Source organism: Rhipicephalus microplus, chromosome 2 (assembly GCF_043290135.1).
Source record: "Rhipicephalus microplus isolate Deutch F79 chromosome 2, USDA_Rmic, whole genome shotgun sequence".
NCBI classification, from domain to species: Eukaryota; Metazoa; Arthropoda; class Arachnida; order Ixodida; family Ixodidae; genus Rhipicephalus; species Rhipicephalus microplus.
This window is the reverse complement of record NC_134701.1, coordinates 259,957,103-259,975,524: the sequence shown is the minus strand read 5'-3', so window position 1 is coordinate 259,975,524 and position 18,422 is coordinate 259,957,103. Positions and strand designations below refer to the sequence as shown.

Below are 18,422 nucleotides of genomic sequence, written 5' to 3'. Positions count from 1 at the left end.
TGATTATTCGTGCCCGTGTAATGACCACAAATTACATGTTATTTGTGCAGATTCAGGGGTTATTAAAAAAAATTGGCAGTAGAGTAAGTAAAAATTAAGGATACCCAGTTGTTGGGAGCTTTATGACTATGCATGCTTCAAAGTGGACGCCAAACTCAAAATATTCTTGACCTTTCCAATGTCCTCTCCCCTGCTTTCCACATGGACCGTTTTTCAATCGACAGTGTAGCGCTGTCATTTACTGGTCCATTGTTTGACAAGTATACTCCGCATCTTTTTTTTTTTTTTATTCCAAATTGCTCGGCAGACTTCAGGCAGCTGTCGTTATGAACATAAATGCCAACAAAACCTACGTGTAAGCCTTAGGTGGCAGGGCCAGCCTAGCTTAGTTTCGGCTGATTGGACTATGTTGTAGCTACATTGTACTCTAGCCTCCAGAATGCTACCGCCGGGCTGCACTACTCTCGAACCTGGGGCAGGAGGTACACTACACACTAGTGTTAGCCTCTTCTTGTTACCTTACTGTACACTCCAGCCACGCTCACGCAACCATCATTCTGCACTACTCTTGAACCAAGAGACAAAAACCTTTTGGGGGGGGGGGGGGCTCACTAGCGCTATAGGTGTTAGCCTCGCTTTACTATGCTACTCTATAGCTTTGCCTTGCTGAGGTACAAGCCCCGCACACGTAACGGCGCACTTATAGTGCGACGTTATAGGAGCGTTGGCAAACGTGACATGCGTCGGAGCACATTGGCCTACGATTATATAATACCTTGGTTGTGGCAGTGCGTCGACTTATGATCTGTTTTACTTATAATCTGTTTTCGCCAACATGACACAGCGTACGCGCGTGTCGAACCTACGCCAAATTGTAATCGCACCTTACCAGAAGCTAAATTCATAAAAAAAAAAAAACTAGTGCACTTTGCACGTGTTGTCGTTAATATGGCCCCACCAAGTGATTCTTGTTCTCCTCCATATGAACAGCTCATTCAAGCAATAACCTCCCTGTCCGTCTTCCTTCAATCCTCCTCCTCATTTAAGCGAAATATTTACTCAACGAATGCAAAAAGGCATTTTTAGGTGCTGAAAAGCTGATATAGGCACGAACCTCACAATAGGCACTTATTGGCACAATAAATGTGTGATTAAAATGTTTCCCATCCTTCAGTTGGTGTTTATATCTTGAATAGGCTCGAAACAGACTCCAGGAAAAAAATAGGCATTTTGCCTAAAGTTCCGGTCTTTAGTAATGAGTTCAAAGGACTAAATGTACTTTCTTGCACTACACAGATCCTTTTAACGTGAGTGGTTTTAGAAGTGCCATGTCATATGATAGTACTAGAATGTCTCACTAGGGTCTTACAATACATATAAATTAACATATCGATTACTGAAGCACTGCTGTTGATAATATTGACACCGTAGACCTTTTCAAGTAATTGTTGTTTAATACATGATGCAAACTATTTGATGTTGCTGTAGCCCTAAGGCTGACAATCACAGCTAGCACTATACAGTAAAAACTTGATCAAACGAAACCTGATCCTCCCTGGCTTTATTTTGATAGGGAGGTAAGCCAGGCCCAGCTATCAGAAAGGACTCGGCAGTCTATAGTGTTCTTATGCATCAGATGGTACATACAGCTGCCGGTGGTTGTTATGGTCATTCTGTGGTTCACACAACAGATATAACACTGATGATAGCCTCGCATCTTTCTCTCTCAGCCAACTCACACAGTCAGTGCACTCGTTTTCTGCATCATCGCACAGCAGTGGGCGGTCATAGCTCCCCCTGATCTTCCGCCTGGCCTTGCATCGCCCAAACGTGGCATCCTTCATGTCTCGGCTGCCTTCACAGATTTTTCATACACGAGGCATGGCTTGCCGACCGAAACAATGCTGAAATAATGATTGGGTGCTGCTACGTTATAATGTTCGATTTAGAGGGATCAAAAAATACATTTCTTGATTGTGCGAAATTTCAGATTTAATGAAACAATTAGAGTGCACTCATCCTTTCGGTAATTACGAGTTTCAGCTATATTTCATAGCGTATACATTAAGGTCATGCTAAAGCCAAGAAAAAAGCAAGCAAAACGACGTAAACGCATCGCGAATTATTACTACTGTACATGGTCACAGAAGTACTCATACTTTCTTTTTTCCACGGTGCCACCGCGCATGCACAATCCTAGCGGAGTGGAAAAGAAGTGAATTGTTTCGAGCCTTGATCTGCAAGAGGGCAACACCATCGCCGCGCCATTTTAAAGTGTGACAGCTTGGGCTAGTTGGAATGACATGACGATAGTTATAGCGCGAGAACAGAACGACGACACAGAGACAAAGAGGACACGAAGGAAGATCCGTTCGCAGGCACCATTCTGCTGCCCATGTTTTGGCGTGCAGTAAGTGTTCCGGAGGTCTCTAAGCCTCTCTAAGTTGCTGTGTGGAATTTGAACACACCGTGTGCAGCAAATTTTATGTGCGTGCGGCGAGCATGCAGTCCTTCAATATGGCGGCCCCAATGCTAGCGATCCTCGCGAATGACGTCAAGTGCATACCCCCAATAGTTTTAGGCTGTCGCACATCATCACCATCAGTGGTACGTGCATACGAATTTTCGACTATTGGGAACAGCTGCCAGCTATGCGCGTACACATCAGCAGGATAAGAGCTGATGTTGAAGAGGACGTTATCACATCCACGGGCATGCACTAGTCATCAACTAAAAGGATATCTGAACATAGAAGGGTCGTACGTAAGCCAGTGGGGGTTCAGTTCGCTACCCCGGCGTGCGATGATTCTTCCTACAAGCCTCAGAACTATTCGATTCCTCCAAGCTTGCATTACAAAGTTATTGAACGACTACACACTTGACAACAAGGCACTACGGCAAGGTTTCAGGCTTTGACAAGACGGTGAACTCGACTATGTCCACAAATAGCACCCCTGCACGGGGCATCGCAAGTGCACAGCTTGTACTAGTGCATATATGTCGCAACTGGCAAGCCTCAAAGAACTTCTTTGAACAACTAGCAAGCTTCAAAGACTATTATTCAAAGAATGATCATCTCCAAGTGCCACAAACAAAAGAGGTCATCCGATCTTTCCACCTGGTGTGCTACTTGACTACGCCACTGCCACGGATAGCCGAGCAACAAACATTGCGCGTGAATTCTTGGGAACCCAGCTACACCTCTGGTCCTGACTGATTGTCACCTGAACCTTTACAGTGTTCTAGTCTGAAAGAAACCGACTGGAGTTCAACATGTCAGAATGTGCAGCATTCACAATTATTATTTTTTTTTGCTCACCGAAAGACACATTCAAATACTAAAAGTACTAGGCCAAGGCTAGGTAACTCTAGCAAAGGCGACTGCACGAAGACGTGGTTTGGCAAACACAAAAAACCACAAACTTCTCGGAGCTACGGGTGCATGCATCTCGTGTGGATGGCTGCGTCGTCCAGGCAAACGACGCCATGTTTAGTTGTTCGTAGCTGGCTGTTTCTACAACGCAATGACGTCGTGAAAATGACTCCATATAAGTTCAAACGTGCTTTTGGACATCGACCACACGATACACGGTTCGTCAGGGTACTGTGAATTTGCTTCAGTAGTTCGCAGCGGTGTCGCCATGTGGTTGATTTGGAAAGTTTGACCCCACCGCACAGAAATTTTTACACTTCTGCGTGCGCATACAAATGCACACACCAACAGAAAGCAATGTCGGCCTCCCAGCAAAAAACCTTTGGCTATGCCTCTCCTAGGCTGTAGAACCCCGGTCGACGGTTCGCTGCTAGCTGCAGTGTACTCTATTGTTAAGAAAAAAAAAATAAAAAGAAAGAAAAGGGGAGCACTTACTAATTATCAGGCGCTGGAAGAATATGTTGCAGCACGCATATAGCGAGGAAACATTTGCAACGACCCGAGTTCTTAAGACGACCATGTAGTGTTTTAAATAGATGACTGATGCACCTAGCTTCTTGTGAGCTGACAAACTGTGGTTGTCGTGCTCGCCTTCAGACGCGAAATTCCATCGCTCCCTGCATCAGGGCGTGCTCGTAGGATTTTTTCAGACGAATCCCACATCGGTTTTTAAGAGAACGCGTGCAGCCAACCAGCTCAAGGCGGGTCTGCGTGGGAGTAACGGTACATTATATTTAGCCGCCATGCCCTGGCCAGGAGACCAATCAGCCGGCCATTCACGGACTGTCAATAGCGGACCTGATTGCTGCTCTTTGCGAGCGCGCCCGACGAAAAGTGCGCTAAATGGTTCTCGGCGCGCATTGATCGCCGCAATGCCGGACCACCGCAGTTTCCGGGCAACAAGGCGGCGGGTAAACAGCGCCGCATCGGTTGTTATCAAAGCAGACGGACCGTGCTCGATCACCGAGAGCGGCGATTAAGTTACCTCGGCGCCCAGTCTCGCCACTGGGCCACAGAGCGGCGCGAGACTTCAGATGACCGACAGGAAAGAACGCACTGCGGCTGATGGCTCTTCGCTTCCTCTCCGGACTCGCTCGATAGCGAGCGCTTCGTAGAAAAAAAAAAGAAAGCACTACAGCACTGCCACACTAAACCGAAGAGGAAAACAACAAACAAAAAGCGCGCAGCTACAGTTTCTAGCAAGTTGTCACAATATGAGCAGAAAACACGCAAGCGAGGAGGATAAAGAAAAAAAAAAAGTGCCCGCCTGAAAGGCAGCTTGCTCTAGATAACCGCCACGCCACTGGGGGATCTAGCAGCGCATCCAACAGCGTTGCACTTAGGCGCACACAGCTGTTTGTGCAAACGGCTGTCGATTCGGCGGCTTTGCACACACGCAGAATGCAACGGAACTGTAGCGGGTAAAACCGCACAGTCGTAGTCGCCTAGGCCCCCAACGGTGCTACATAGTACTACGCTCGCCACCTTCTTCCTCGCCTGAACGCGGAACCAGACGCAAACCAGCGTCCTTTCCTGAACGCAGTGACGTAGGTGCAAGCAACAATGCGTGCGGCACATTAAGTTCATCATTCGCGAATCCGTCACTTTCCGCTCCAAACCTAAGAGAAATTGCTCACTGCCCGTCGTTATCCGACACCCAGCTATTTCCAGCGAAGAGATTTTTAAAAGCGCTGGGAAACTTGCGAGCGCCAGGCGGTTGCCATTGAGAAGTAAAGCGCCGATCAGTCAGTGTGTGTTGGGAATAGAAACGAAGCGGTGCAGATCGAAGTGCATTTAAACGAAAAAGCTGCTCGACCTTGAGCCCCGATCAAGAAATACCGTGTCTCAACGTCGCTCGATCAGCCAACTAAGGGACAGTGCGGGGTCAAGGTTAGGCTAGGATTGATTGCTTCGAGTAAATAACGCCGCCGATGACAAAACATAAAACGGCGGCTCGTGCTTGTGATAATCAGTGATACGTGGGGTTTAACGTCCCAAAGCCACCATATGATTATGAAAGACGCCGTAGTGGAGGACTCCGGAAAGTTCGACCACCTGGGGTTCTTTTAACGTGCGCCCAAATCTGAGCACACGGGCCTACAGCATTCTCGCCTCCATCGAAAATGCGGACACCGCAGCCGGGATTCGAACCCGCGACCTGCAGGTCAGCAGCCGAGTACCTTATACACTAGGCCACCACGGCGGGGATCTCGTGCATGTGCAAAAGGACAAAATGAAACAAAAACTGCACTCAATACGAGTTGCGAATAGACAGAGAGGCTCACCGCGATTGGGCAGAAGAGTGGCTACGTTGCGCCGATGGCTGCCCAGTGCGCAACGCCGCTCATCTGATGCCGAGGACGATCGTACGGCTCCGTCGCTCGACGGAAAACTGACGCAAACAAATAACAAACAAACAGGTTGCCGCCGAGAAACGCAGGTGAGGGGAAGACGAGCATGGAGCCACGGCGCACTTGGGAAAACGCCATGTTTTTCCTGTCTCGCTAGCTCGGGGAGGTTAAGCTTTAGCGCTGCTCTGTTTGGCCGCAGCACGAAACTCAGGGCCCGCACATGCGGCTCGGAACAGCGGGCGGTCCCGCACCACGGTTCGAGTTCCGCGTGCCCGAAAGAAGGGTCGATTTTGCTGCTTAGGGAGGTGTGGCGACCTTCGATGCACCGGCCAGAGTTGGCCAGGGGAGCACCCTTCTTTCCTATCGAGCCGAGCGCGGCAAGGAGACACCGTGCGCACGGAAAGACGAGGCTACGCGTACTCACCTATTTTCAGGCGATATGTATCCTAAACGAAGCGTGGCTCATTGCTGCTGATCTTCCCAAGTTCACCACGAAGACGAACGGTTCCCGGATTGAACACAACACACGTCACAAAATGAGATACTGACGTGAGCCTGCGGCAGTAGCTGACCGCCGACGTGCACAAGCCAAGTGGACGCTGCAGCAGACGCGCTGCCATCTGGTTGCACCTGTGGAAAGCGAGTTCGCCGCGCGGCCGCTGGGCGTCGCACAAAGCTGTGCATGTGCCGTTTCTTTTTCACAGCACCGTCAGTTTCTTGGTCGTCCGGACTACTCCGTGCCCTTTTCATAAACAGGTATTTACCGCGTGGTGCAGCTAGCTCCGTTGCCGCTGACGCGCTGCGGCAGCTGCTTTTTAGTTGCAATGCGCTTAGCGTATTTGCGAGTGCGTTAGTTGCACTAGTTTCAGAGTGGCCGAGCACGAATCGCATCGCTTCGATTTTTTTCCTTCGCTAGTATCTGCACCGCTTCGCTAGTATACAGTTAAGCAAGATGATATCTCCGGTCGAATATGCCGAGTCGGTAGCAAACTTCGGATGCGACCCGCTGCCGGGCGGACCCGGTAGGGACGGGGATCTACCTGCACTGTCGTCAGCTTGCGAGGACCCAAAATTTCGAGGCCGCGCTCGGAATAGCCAAAGTCGTGCGGCGCGCTTGGCAACAGACGTTGACCCTCGGCATAGCGTCTTCCGCGAAGAAATCACGTGGAGCAGCGTCGCTCACGTGCTGGCGCGCCGTAAACAGGAACGGGCTGTGGCCCCCCGCCAGGGGCTATTTGCAGGAGACTCCAAGGTTGCCGCTCGCCGCCTGGTTGCCGCAAACCGCGGTCAAGAGCGATTGGCACACCGGAAGCAACTCGGACACCCGCGGCCACGTGAGCGACGCTCTTAAAAAAGTGCCGCCCGAAATAAGACGGTAGACCCAGCTTTGCGCAGGGGCACTTCAGCTGAGACTTGGCGTAGGAACAGACCTTCCCGCAGATCCGCCGTGCCATGCCGACGGCACCCTGTCTGCAGACGCTTCAGCGGGAGCTAGCGGATTCCATCATCCGGCTAGCACCACTCGATGAGCTGCGAATTTTGCTCGCCTGCGGTGCCCGCGTCAACGAGCCGGTAACGCAGGGACTGCGACCACTGCACTATGCGGCTTACCAGCAATACGACGAGGCTGTGCAGCTGCTGTTGGTGCGCGGATGCGATGTGGACGCGATGGACGACGTCGGCTACACCGCGTTGCACCTGTGCGCTGAACGGGGCTTTTTGCACACGGCTGAGACGCTGGTGTGTCAGGGTGGAGCGCGCGTCTGCTTCACCAACACCACCAAACCGATGCTGGGCAACCCGCCGAGGGCTACGCTTGCCGACGAGCCGTTGCGACTGGCCGTCAAGAACGGACATTACGATTGCGCCGACATGTTGCTACGCCACGGAGCCAACCCGAATGCCCGCTACTTCCTCGGCGCCGAGATAAATCTGGTGGGTCCCCTGAATGTATCATTCCTGGAGCTACTGTTGCGCTATGGTGCCGAGCCAGACGCCCGAGACCGCGGCGGCCTCACGCCTCTCATGAAGGCCGCCCGACACCCCCACGGACTCGAAGCCGTGCAGCTGTTACTCAAGTATGGCGCTAACGCGAACGCTATGGCGCCCGAACGTCACGATCGCCGCACCGTTTTGCATTACGCCGTGCTCTCCGGCAACCTGTCCATTGTGCGGCTGCTGCTCGACAACGGTGCCAAAGCGCGCATGGAGGCCGGCTACAGGCATCCGAGCCCGCTGGATTTCGCCATCTTGCGCGGGGACCTGTCTGCCGTCAAGTTGCTCCTGGACGCGGGGGCGGACGTCAACGCAGGCTCGCCGATCGTCGGTTCTCCGCTGCACCTGGCCCTGTCCGAGCGTTGTCGGGACAGGGAGGCCCTGGTGCGACTTCTGCTAGAGCGTGGCGCCGACCCCAACGGCCTGACGTATGCCTCGGAGTCCGGCGAAAGGGGCGCACCCCTCGTGCAGCCACCACTGGGCGAGTACCTGTGCGGCCAGGAGGAAGAACCTAGGGGCGAGCTCATCCGACTACTGCTACGCTACGGTGCGCGCGTGGTCCTACGACCTCAAACCAAGGACCCTCTGGGCATTCTGCGCGCCGTACGGGGGCTACGCGGCGACGCACTGGACGCCGTGCTCGAAGCCGCTGAGGCGTGCCCTCGCGCCGCCGTCGAACGCTCGCTGTTGTTGCTAGGACCCGAAGCCAAGGACGGGCTGGTGGCGCTCGCTGCCAGACCCCAGCCTCTCAAGCACCAGGCCAGACTGTGCGTGCGTAGGATGCTTGGTGCGGTGGGACCCGAACTGGTCCAGAAGGTGCTCTCGCTCGATGTGCTGCCCAGCGTGTTGCGGCGGTATCTGCTATACGAGCTGTGACCATCGTCATTTGATCCATGTACAGTCACCACGTTACTGTTGGGACCCACAGAGACAGACAGGACGCACTTTTGTTGATATAAAAAAAGAATGATTTCTTATTTTTGTCATACGAAAGTGTTCAGACCCATTTATTTCATTTATCCTAAGCGTCTTTAATATTACGCCTAGGTGTTCCACTGTAACCAGACGTGACAGAACAGCAGCCATAGGGAGGCGATCGCCGTGGTCAGCAGCATGACTGGAAAACCAATTCTGAAAGGAAAGAGAGTCAATACGTTATATATAAATCAGCATTGCATCATCGCGCCAATGAGCTGATCAACGCAGGAAACAATGACACGTATTACAGTTGTTCACACGCAACGGCAAAGATGCAGAACTCGGCCGCTTTTTTTTCTTTATTATACATTTTCGAAGCACCAAGACCTCTACGTTTATACGATTCCTCGCGGGGACAAAAAGTAACATTCTATCCTGTCGATAACGCTGCCGCTGACATCTCAGCAGAAATTGAAGCGCAGGTTGTTGCCACGTGCATATCACTCGTCATTATTACGCAATGTTATTAACGTCATTACGCGCTGCATTATCATCACTACTGCGGGCTATTTGAGTGGTTATTCTGGACTTTTGTAAGCTCTTAGCTCACAGTAAGTCAGTCACGTGATCCTCCGGTGAAATGCGTCATAACCTGTCACGGAAGTGACACCAGAGAGACGATGTTTTTCCCGCCAACCTTCAACTTCGGTCATCCTCGAGTTACGTATTAAATGTAGTGCACATAACGCGGCGAAATACTCCGGTACGTAAAGAAACGTAGTTTTGTAACGATCAATTAACGATATTGTTTCAACGTCGAAAGCTTCCAGATATTACAACAATTTTGTACTCCCTTCTAACTTTGACATTGTGGACGACTGTTACCAAGCGGCTCCACGTTGGCCCGCCACCTCGATTGGCTCGTGGCCAGCGAGCGTCGCGCATCATCCAGCATTTCATTTAGTATCGCGACCACAGGGGGACTCGTTTCAAAAAGTACAACAAAGATTAAAAAAAAAAGAAGTCTTGGATGGGACAGCATCACACGCGATGCGGCTGCTCAACGTTACACGATCGATCTCGTGTATCCGTCCATCCATCCATTCGCTTATGACGGCGAGTGCACTCCATTGTTTCTGTTGTGAACTGCAGCACACACAAAAGAACTAAAGCGCACTAGCTCGACACATCCTTTTTGTTCTCTTCTATTATTCCTCAGACAATAGCATACTGCGAGTATATCCTAGGTACATGGGACGCCGTTGTATTTATCCACCCGCAAAGTTGCGCAAGACGAGCACTTCGAAACCCTACTAAAGGCAGAACTGGACGTTTGAATTGTCGTTTGTATTATACGTATGGTTGGGTATGCGGGCTCAGATGATAAAAGAAACAATATCTGACCGCACCTGGACTCTTTCTCTGCTCTATCAAGTTACCTGCGCAAGTGTTTATTAGTGTTTTTTTCTCTCACTTCAGCAACAATGCTAATGTATACAGGCTGAATATACATAATGTGCGTGCGTGGACAGCTGACTCGGGAAATATACTTATCTATAGCCAGGACTTTTTCGTTTCTCCTTCTGAGACACTGCGCGCAACTAAAGAAGTGGTATTTTCGTTTCGTTTTCCTATGTTCTTCGCCTCCCCATAAATTGCAGTGCTTTTCCTTAGTTCAATCGACGGAGTTGGACTAACACTCACCGAGTGACCCCAGTTTACAGCAAGTGGGACCCTCGGCAAATGTGAACTTACGCTGTATATATTTCACGACACTTCTAATTCGTACTCAACTGTGTTGAAAGAGGGAAATATGAAAAGGAAAAGGGAGAAGCAGGGAAATAAGCACGTTCACTGTGTATGCCCACAGAGTAGTGATGCAGAACTATCGTTAAATTAATTATCGATAGTTTGAAAAAGAACTATCGATAGTCAATTTACCAATATTTCTGCAGAGAACAGTCACAATGGGCTACTATTCGAAGTACTCGGCTCGTTTCATGTATGAGTTTTTTTTTTCAATGAAATTACCTCAGTGAAAATGCCGGAATATGTCCACTGAGAAATCAATGCTAAAATCCAAGCAGTCAAACTTTACAAACACTGCAAAGTCATGATTACAAAATTAAAACGCAACACAAATGCGAGATGTTACAGTTACATACCATGAACGGCTTTCTTGCAGCTACCACTGAACCGTTCAATTCATTTATCATTTCAAGCCAAGCATTCTGGTGAAGGAACACATCCATGCGAAACCTCTCTCCCATCAGATCTGCTCCTGCTTTCTGGAACGATCTGTCCAGCAGCGGAGAACGGGCGTTCTGCAGGTACTGACGTTGCTGCAATGCACAAATATACTTCCCAGTTATCGGATCGTTGTTGCGCATCGACACGAGTGCCAGAATTCCACGCGATTGTTCTTCCTTTACACTTGAGGTAATTCCAGACACAAGCGAACCATTAGTTCTGCATGTGAGGGCTCCCGTTGTTGCCTCTCAATGAATCGCAGAATTCGGTTACCTGCGGCAACTTCTTTATGAGCCACATGCTATTGTAGTTAGTTCAGCTGCGAACCAGCTGGCTTTGTGGACAATTGCTTGCTCAGTTCACCAATCCAACAAGCTTTGGTGAGTCCTCTGTTGGTTCAATTCAGAATTCGATTCGAATTTCTTGGGCAGACTGAAGTGGTTCAGCACCAAAGACAGGTACACGCCGGGGGCATATCGACGTCGCCACCTTTCTTTCAAGCACGTGCTTGCAAGCGAGGTCGCTTCAAAGTTTCATTTATGCGTCTAGGGCATAGAGTTTCCTACAATACTTACTAGAGAGAACTCTGGCGCTAGTGTCTATGGGAGCTGCAACGCACGACGCTTCAGCGAGCATGGGAATGATGGGTAGTACACACATTTGTCTAATATTCGTACTTCTGGCCTGCTCACGGCTCCGTGTGTGTTCGTGTGGCTTGGAGCTGTTTTCTAACGAAACAAGTATTAACAAATGTTCAGCGGTTGCGCTTCACCATTTTATTTTTTTAGACATACTTTCCAAATCAGCTCACGAAGTTCAAAAGGGTTCAATCTTTCTTTCAAAACGAAACCGAAACACAGCAATAAACGAAGCCGCAAGTACGATTCGCCGCCCGCAAGTACGAAGACTAGGCAAATGTGAGTACTAGCCATCATTCTCATGGTCGCTGAACCATCGCAGCGCCAGAGTGCCCTCTAGTTAATTTTAGGAAACTCTATGGTCTAGGGAGCCTACATGCCCGCCATGGTTAGAGTGACCTAGCCATGGTCATCTAGGCTCCCTATATGTATGGTCCCTATAGTTTTCTAGGTACCATACTATATGCGTCCACAAGACATCGCCCTCACTCGAATGAACGAAGAATCACAAAGCCACGTGATATGAGCCACCAATGTTGCTTTCTTTGCTCACTTTTGTGCGCTTTGTTCACATGGTTTTCTTTCGAATTCTCGGACGATTATAACTTTTCCATTCGCGATTTCAACTTTGATTTGCTTGCTTCGTCATGCTTTGCCGATCCGCACATGAAAGAATCTAGTAGCCTGTCCGAAGCTGCACAAAAAGTAAACAAAGAAGTACTGCTGCCGCTTCATTTATAGTAAATAATTTCGAGCTATAGCACCGCCTTGCCGATTCTGCTATGGTTACCCTACAACCATAGACTACGCCTGCGGGGAACCAAGATTACGCGGGGTGAGTTCGTGCAGTTGGTTTTACACTATTGAAGATGCTATTTAAATTACAGTCGATAGTATACTATCAATATTACCATCGATAGTACTATCAGTAGCTCTGCATCACCACCACAGAGCCATATAACCGACAAATATTTTATCAAGTACGGTTGCCTGAATGTGGACTGGGATACATGACTTGAACGAAGTCTCACCAGGACTGGCTCCGAGGAATCGACAACTTGCGATGCGCTTCGAGCTGGTGGAAGTTCTGTCGAGGAGCGGGCGTGTCATGCTTATCGCCGATCTCAACCCGCACCTCTTCTGGCTCGCTGTGACAAACCCTGCTATGGCATCCTCCAGTAAGCTCTGAAAGCCTCACGGACGGGAAAAGCGTTGCATGGTTGCGGCTTCGATTTATGAACGAGGACGAACTGCGAAAGGTGTGGGCAAATCTCATTTGTACGTAGATGGATTACAGTTTTCCTCCATCATCATCCTTCACCCGCATATGTGGATCTGAGTAAAGCTATATTACTTTAGACACTTCTGTGGGGGTCAGTGATTGGTGCGTTATAGAGACACGCGCTTCTGCTTGTCTTATGAGCTTCGATGCTGTCCTCCGTAACGTCCATCGAGGCTGTTGCAACGACTTGCGCGATCGACAATAGCCCTAAACGATTACGCTGAAATTTTGTACATCGTCAAATGTGTGCTCTGGTACTTCTCCCGTCCTATGCATTATTTGCCATTTTTTAACGGCAGAGAGCCCGGAGCGGCAATAGCATTTGCGCTATCTTTTTCTGCGGAATCCGCTATAGTTGCGATGATAAGAAGACTATAGAAAAACACAAATCACGCAACCTATAGTGTTAATTGATATAGGCACTGCTTATCATCGGTTTTCACAAAGAAGCACGATCGTGTATCAAGGCATTTCATCTTTGCGCGGTACAAAGTTGCAGACTTGGATCATTGGAGCATGGAGAGCGATTGCGCGACACCAATGTCGACACAAATACAAAAAGTGCTTGTCTTCGCTCTACACGCGATTCATTGTATTGCGCCCGTACAGTGTCCTATTTAGCATTCGGAGATTACGGGAAATGTGCAGCACCTACAGCTGACGCAACAGTCCACCGAACCAATTAGAGTTACTGTATAAGCTGGGAGTGGTGGAGCACATTTGACAAGCACTCTCAAATCATGACTGGTATAGATTGCCACTATCCCTCAAGAGGAAGGTATATAACAGCTGAATCTTTCCAGTGCTTTGCTATGGAGCAGAAACACGGAGGCTTACAAAAAGGGTTCAGCTTAAATTGAGGACGATTCTGCGAGCGATGGAAAGGAGAATGATAGGAGTAAACTTAAGAGGTAAGAAGAGAGCAGAGTGGATACGGGAACAAACCGGGGTTAAGGATATCATAGTTGAAATCAAGAAGAGGAAATGGACATGGGCCGGGCATGTAGCGCGTAGGCAGGATGACCGCTGGTCATTAATGGTAACTGACTGGATTCCCAGAGAAGGCAAGCGGGTTAGGGGGAGACAGAAGGTTAGGTGGGCAGATGAGATTAGGAAGTTTGCGGTTATAAAGTGGCAGCAGTGAGCACAGGAGCGGGAGACGCCTTTGTCCTGCAGTGGTCGTAGTCAAGCTGCTGCTGCTGCTGCTGCTGCTGCTGCTGCTGCTGCTGCTGCTGATGATGATGATATTCTATACTTTTATTTTATAAAAGTTAGCATATACAGTAACTCTAGCACCGATGCGCCGCCAGTGCCACGAGCGGCGACTTGTGGCCACTTCAGTTTCAACTGGCGCGCTACAAATAATCGTCTCTTCTTCAGTTACACCTCTCCTACACCCGCGTTGTATGCAAACCCGTGTGCGAGAAATCACAGGTTTGATAAGACATGTAAGTTTTTGGAAAATAAACGATGCATCATTCTTATTGAGGCTTCAACGAAGAGAAAAGATATGCATTTATGGAATCAGTGATTTTTTTTCTAAATGTGACGTATAAGACGACTGGACGATAAGACGACTGGAAGATAAAACAAATTTACGTTTTCATGTAAACTTTATGTCAGTCAATTTATATTGTATGGGGTAACGCCCGGGCAACGTGCGGTTACTAGCCAACACGGTACCCAGAGCTTCGCCCAGTCGTCACGATCCACTTCGTAGAGGTGCATTGACTTATTTATTCTTTGCATTTGCCGGGTATACGCTGCCGATGTCAGTCTCTCTCTCTTCGCCTTCCTCGCCGTTCCAGGATAGATATGAACTGTCTCACTTGAGGAGCGTACCCATGGGTGCGTGGCATACGAGTGTGTTTCACACGTGTCAGGAGGTAACACGATTTTCACGCCATTAAAGTCATGACCAGATAGTCATATTCTTCAAGATGTTTTACCCTCTTGTACCAATTTTGGTCAACACGCAGCTAAACAGGCGATCGTGAGTGTACCTAGATGTAGGCGGCTGGTCAGATATAGATAGATAGATAGATAGATAGATAGATAGATAGATAGATAGATAGATAGATAGAAATGCTCAAGTGTGCGCAGTTCGCTAGGAAATGCTTCGCATTGAACAAACGGTTGGCCACTTCTAAGGTTGCATTACCGGGCTTTATTATCAGCCGCAACAAACAAATGTGGCAAGATAGCGGCTCCAGAGCATTGAAAGTTACGCACGAACGTAACTTACGACTGAAGAAGGTAATGTATTCCTATAGGTGAAAAAAAACACAAAAAAAACACGCGTATATACACATACGGGGCTCAGTACACATCAACGTCTGAGCAGCACGGCCGCTACACTCGTTATCGTTCAGATTGATTGGCCAAAGGGGCAGCCGCAGATTCACCTAGCCCCGCCGCGGTGGTCTAGTGGCTAAGGTACTCGGCTGCTGATCCGCAGGTCGTGGGATTGAATCCCAGCGGCGGCGGCTGCATTTCCGATGGAGGCGGAAATGTTGTAGGCCCGTGTGCTCAGATTTGGGTGCACGTTAAAGAACCCCAGGTGGTCGAAATTTCCGGAGCCCTCCACTACGGCGTCTCTCATAATCAAATGGTGGTTTTGGGACGTTAAACCCTACAAATCAATCAATCAGATTCACCTATAGATACCAGTTCGTATCTGCCTAACAAGCCGATACACTTCGAGAACAGGGTTGTCGGGTAGCTGCACCCCGATAAAGAATAACGCAGCGATAGCGTCGCTACCGCGCAATTTTTGTGTACTTGACGAAATGGGGCACGGCGGACGACACTGTCGGTACCACATTGATTCTTTCTGAGGGTCCCACAATTGCGATGGCCACACAGCGCGTGTCGCGACCCTCAACGCTTCCGCTTGCCTGCACCTAATGCTACAGCTCCAGGAACGCACGATCATCTTTTCCTTGCCAGCCTTGAAGTGCTATCGGGCGATAAGAGTTTACGTTTGCGGGAAACTCGACCGGCAATATAACAGTAATCTTACGGCTAACCTCGCGGTTTCGCCCCTCTTCCAGTTTCAAAGATGTCTAGGAAGCCTTGGGCCTTGGTGCCGATTTCGGGGTGTGATGTACTGACGATAAGGCAGGGGATGTCTTTCATCTCGGAGTCATGAGCAGCACACGCAAATACTATACTCACCCAAAGATAAAAAAAGCAAATGTGGTGAGGTCTGTCAAGGGCGTTGGCAGAATATTTTTTTTTGGGGGGGGGGGGGGGGGGGTCACGCATTTTACCTCCTGAAGTGGGGGCCAGGTAGACAGATGTGGTCGAGTGTCATTCCGGGGGAGGAGGAGGGGGAGCGCGAGCTCGGTGTGCCACCCCTGCGCCTCTGTCGTCTGTCACACATCTTGACCTTTGCCTAGAGCTCTTTTTGTGGCGAGGGCTACAATGGCCGTACTCTCGCTGTGGCCGGAATCCGCACCGCGAGCTCAGCCGTTGTCTCGCAATCACCTTAGCCGGCACCGCCACTTGCCGCGCCGTCTGGCATGGCATCAGAGTAGATGCGGTGAAACCGCATTGCGACAACAGGAGCCAACGTCGCATCGTAGAAGGGAGTAGGATTCGTGCACAGGTATGAACAGTGTGTCAAAGAGACTGGAAAGAGCCAGGCTTTTTCGTCGGAACGAAATCAAGAGGAGGCAGCGGGCAAAAAAAAAAAAAAAACGAAGGAAGAACGAGCCGCACGCCTTTAGAAGCGTAACCGAACAGAGAACCAAGGTAAACAATAATATTAACCGCACCTCTCGCTCTGCGCGCCCATGCATAAGTGAGCAAAGTCACAGCCAGTTTTTAGGAGCGAAACTCCTTAGGCCCGCACTCAGCCGTCGCCGTCGAAGCTCCCAGCGCCGTTGGCAAGTGCGCCGAGCAAAACAACAGGTGCGCGCTCCCGGTGAGTGCAGGCGCGGCGGACGGCGCCCATGGCAAATATATTTCCGCGCCCCTCATGATGGTAATGAGAATTATTATTATTATTATTATTATTATTATTATTATTATTATTATTATTAATGTGAAAAAACATCTTCCGCTAAAGGGAACCATGTGTGGATGCGAAGCAGCGGGGAGATGGTGAACAGCACCCACAGAAACTCGTCTACGACACATTAGAGTAGTCGCTTTCAGCAGGTGCACCAACATCCAGAAGCTCTACGTGAACAAAGCTGCCGGTGACCATCACTTCCACCACGAGAACAGCATGAACAAGAACATGAAGGACGAATTCAACCACATCGATAACCATCGTCACGACACTCAGCGTTACCTCCGGCACTTTTTTCGCCACCGACTCTGTATTGGGGTGGGGGGATGTTAATGCGCAGTAGGGGTGAGGACGCTGCGGAAAAGAAAGAAAAACAAAGCCCCCCCCCCCTCCCCAAAAGCTGCTTGGCATCTAAAAAGCGATCTGGCTGTTCTGGGCAAGCGAATGAGCAACCTCTTGATTGATTGTCCATTACAGCCAACTAAAGCCATCTTGCGCGTCTACGCACGACATGACATACCAGAAGTCCACAAGGAAAAAAAAAACGTGAAAGAAGAAATAAACCTTGCCGGTCGCTTGTCTTATTTACACGAAACAACGAAGTTCGTAAGTTAGATGCAACAACGCGAAAGAGAACGACGGAGTCGGCAAGTAAACGGTTCTTATCATTTTTCGCTACAACACCATGAAATGAATTGTACCAGATTATTTATTGCGTTCATCGAACAATGCTAATGATGCATTAAAAAATTGATCCTGGCAGACCCTGTTGTCTCAAAATTGGCACGCCAGTGTAAATTTCGCCCAGAAGCAAATTTTGCTTTGATGCCATTCGTTTAAGCGCAGTACGCTTTGCAGGGCTTCTCTTCGTTTTAAATGCTAAGCATTTCTTAGCGAACTTCGGTAACTTAGAGCGTATCTATCTATCTATCTATCTATCTATCTATCTATCTATCTATCTATCTATCTATCTATCTATCTATCTATCTATCTATCTATCTATCTATCTATCTATCTATCTATCTATCTATCTATCTATCTATCTATCTATCTATCTATCTATCTATCTATCTATCTATCTATCTATCTATCTATCTATCTATCTATCTATCTATCTATCTATCTATCTATCTATCTATCTATCTATCTATCTATCTATCTATCTATCTATCTATCTATCTATCTATCTATCTATCTATCTATCTATCTATCTATCTATCTATCTATCTATCTATCTATCTATCTATCTATCTATCTATCTATCTATCTATCTATCTATCTATCTATCTATCTATCTATCTCACCGTCTACGACATTTAGCTCTCCTGGCCGTTTCGATAATGTTATCAATACCAAACTTGGTATCACATGACAAGACTGTAAGACGAGCATAAGTGACTAGTCATAACATGAAAATCATGGCATGTATGTCATGATTTCATGATTTACATTTCATGGTCTTGCTGCTCTTGTGGTGGTTTCGTTCACATGACATTTTACAAAACTGGTATGGTATGACATGACAATATGACGAACA

The 18,422-nt window shown here is 48.7% G+C and overlaps 3 protein-coding genes across 4 annotated transcripts in view; 1 reads left to right on the top strand and 2 right to left on the bottom strand.

Moving 5' to 3' along the window:
* LOC119170068 (protein cycle) overlaps positions 1 to 6,408 on the bottom strand; it is a 35,158-nt gene extending 28,750 nt beyond the window's left edge. Inside the window, exon 1 of one of the 2 annotated variants that reach the window (XM_037421099.2) lies at positions 6,209 to 6,408. The gene's annotated coding sequence lies outside the window, so the exon portion shown is untranslated. Of the gene's footprint in view, positions 1 to 5,718; positions 6,168 to 6,208 lie in introns of those variants that run through there. The other variant, XM_037421100.2, reaches the window with a different exon arrangement.
* Positions 6,409 to 6,740: 332 nt separating this feature from the next.
* LOC119170069 (ankyrin repeat domain-containing protein 61) lies at positions 6,741 to 8,772 on the top strand. The gene has a single exon (XM_037421103.2). The coding sequence runs from the start codon at positions 7,237 to 7,239 to the stop codon at positions 8,653 to 8,655; it is 1,419 nt and encodes a 472-aa protein (XP_037277000.2). The 5' UTR covers positions 6,741 to 7,236; the 3' UTR covers positions 8,656 to 8,772.
* The window catches only part of LOC119170067 (P protein-like), a 269,389-nt gene continuing 259,691 nt past the window's right edge, over positions 8,725 to 18,422 (bottom strand). Inside the window, exon 10 of the mRNA XM_075880449.1 lies at positions 8,725 to 8,910. Coding sequence (XP_075736564.1) covers positions 8,823 to 8,910 — 88 coding nt within the window. The 3' untranslated portion in view covers positions 8,725 to 8,822. The remainder of the gene's footprint in view (positions 8,911 to 18,422) is intronic.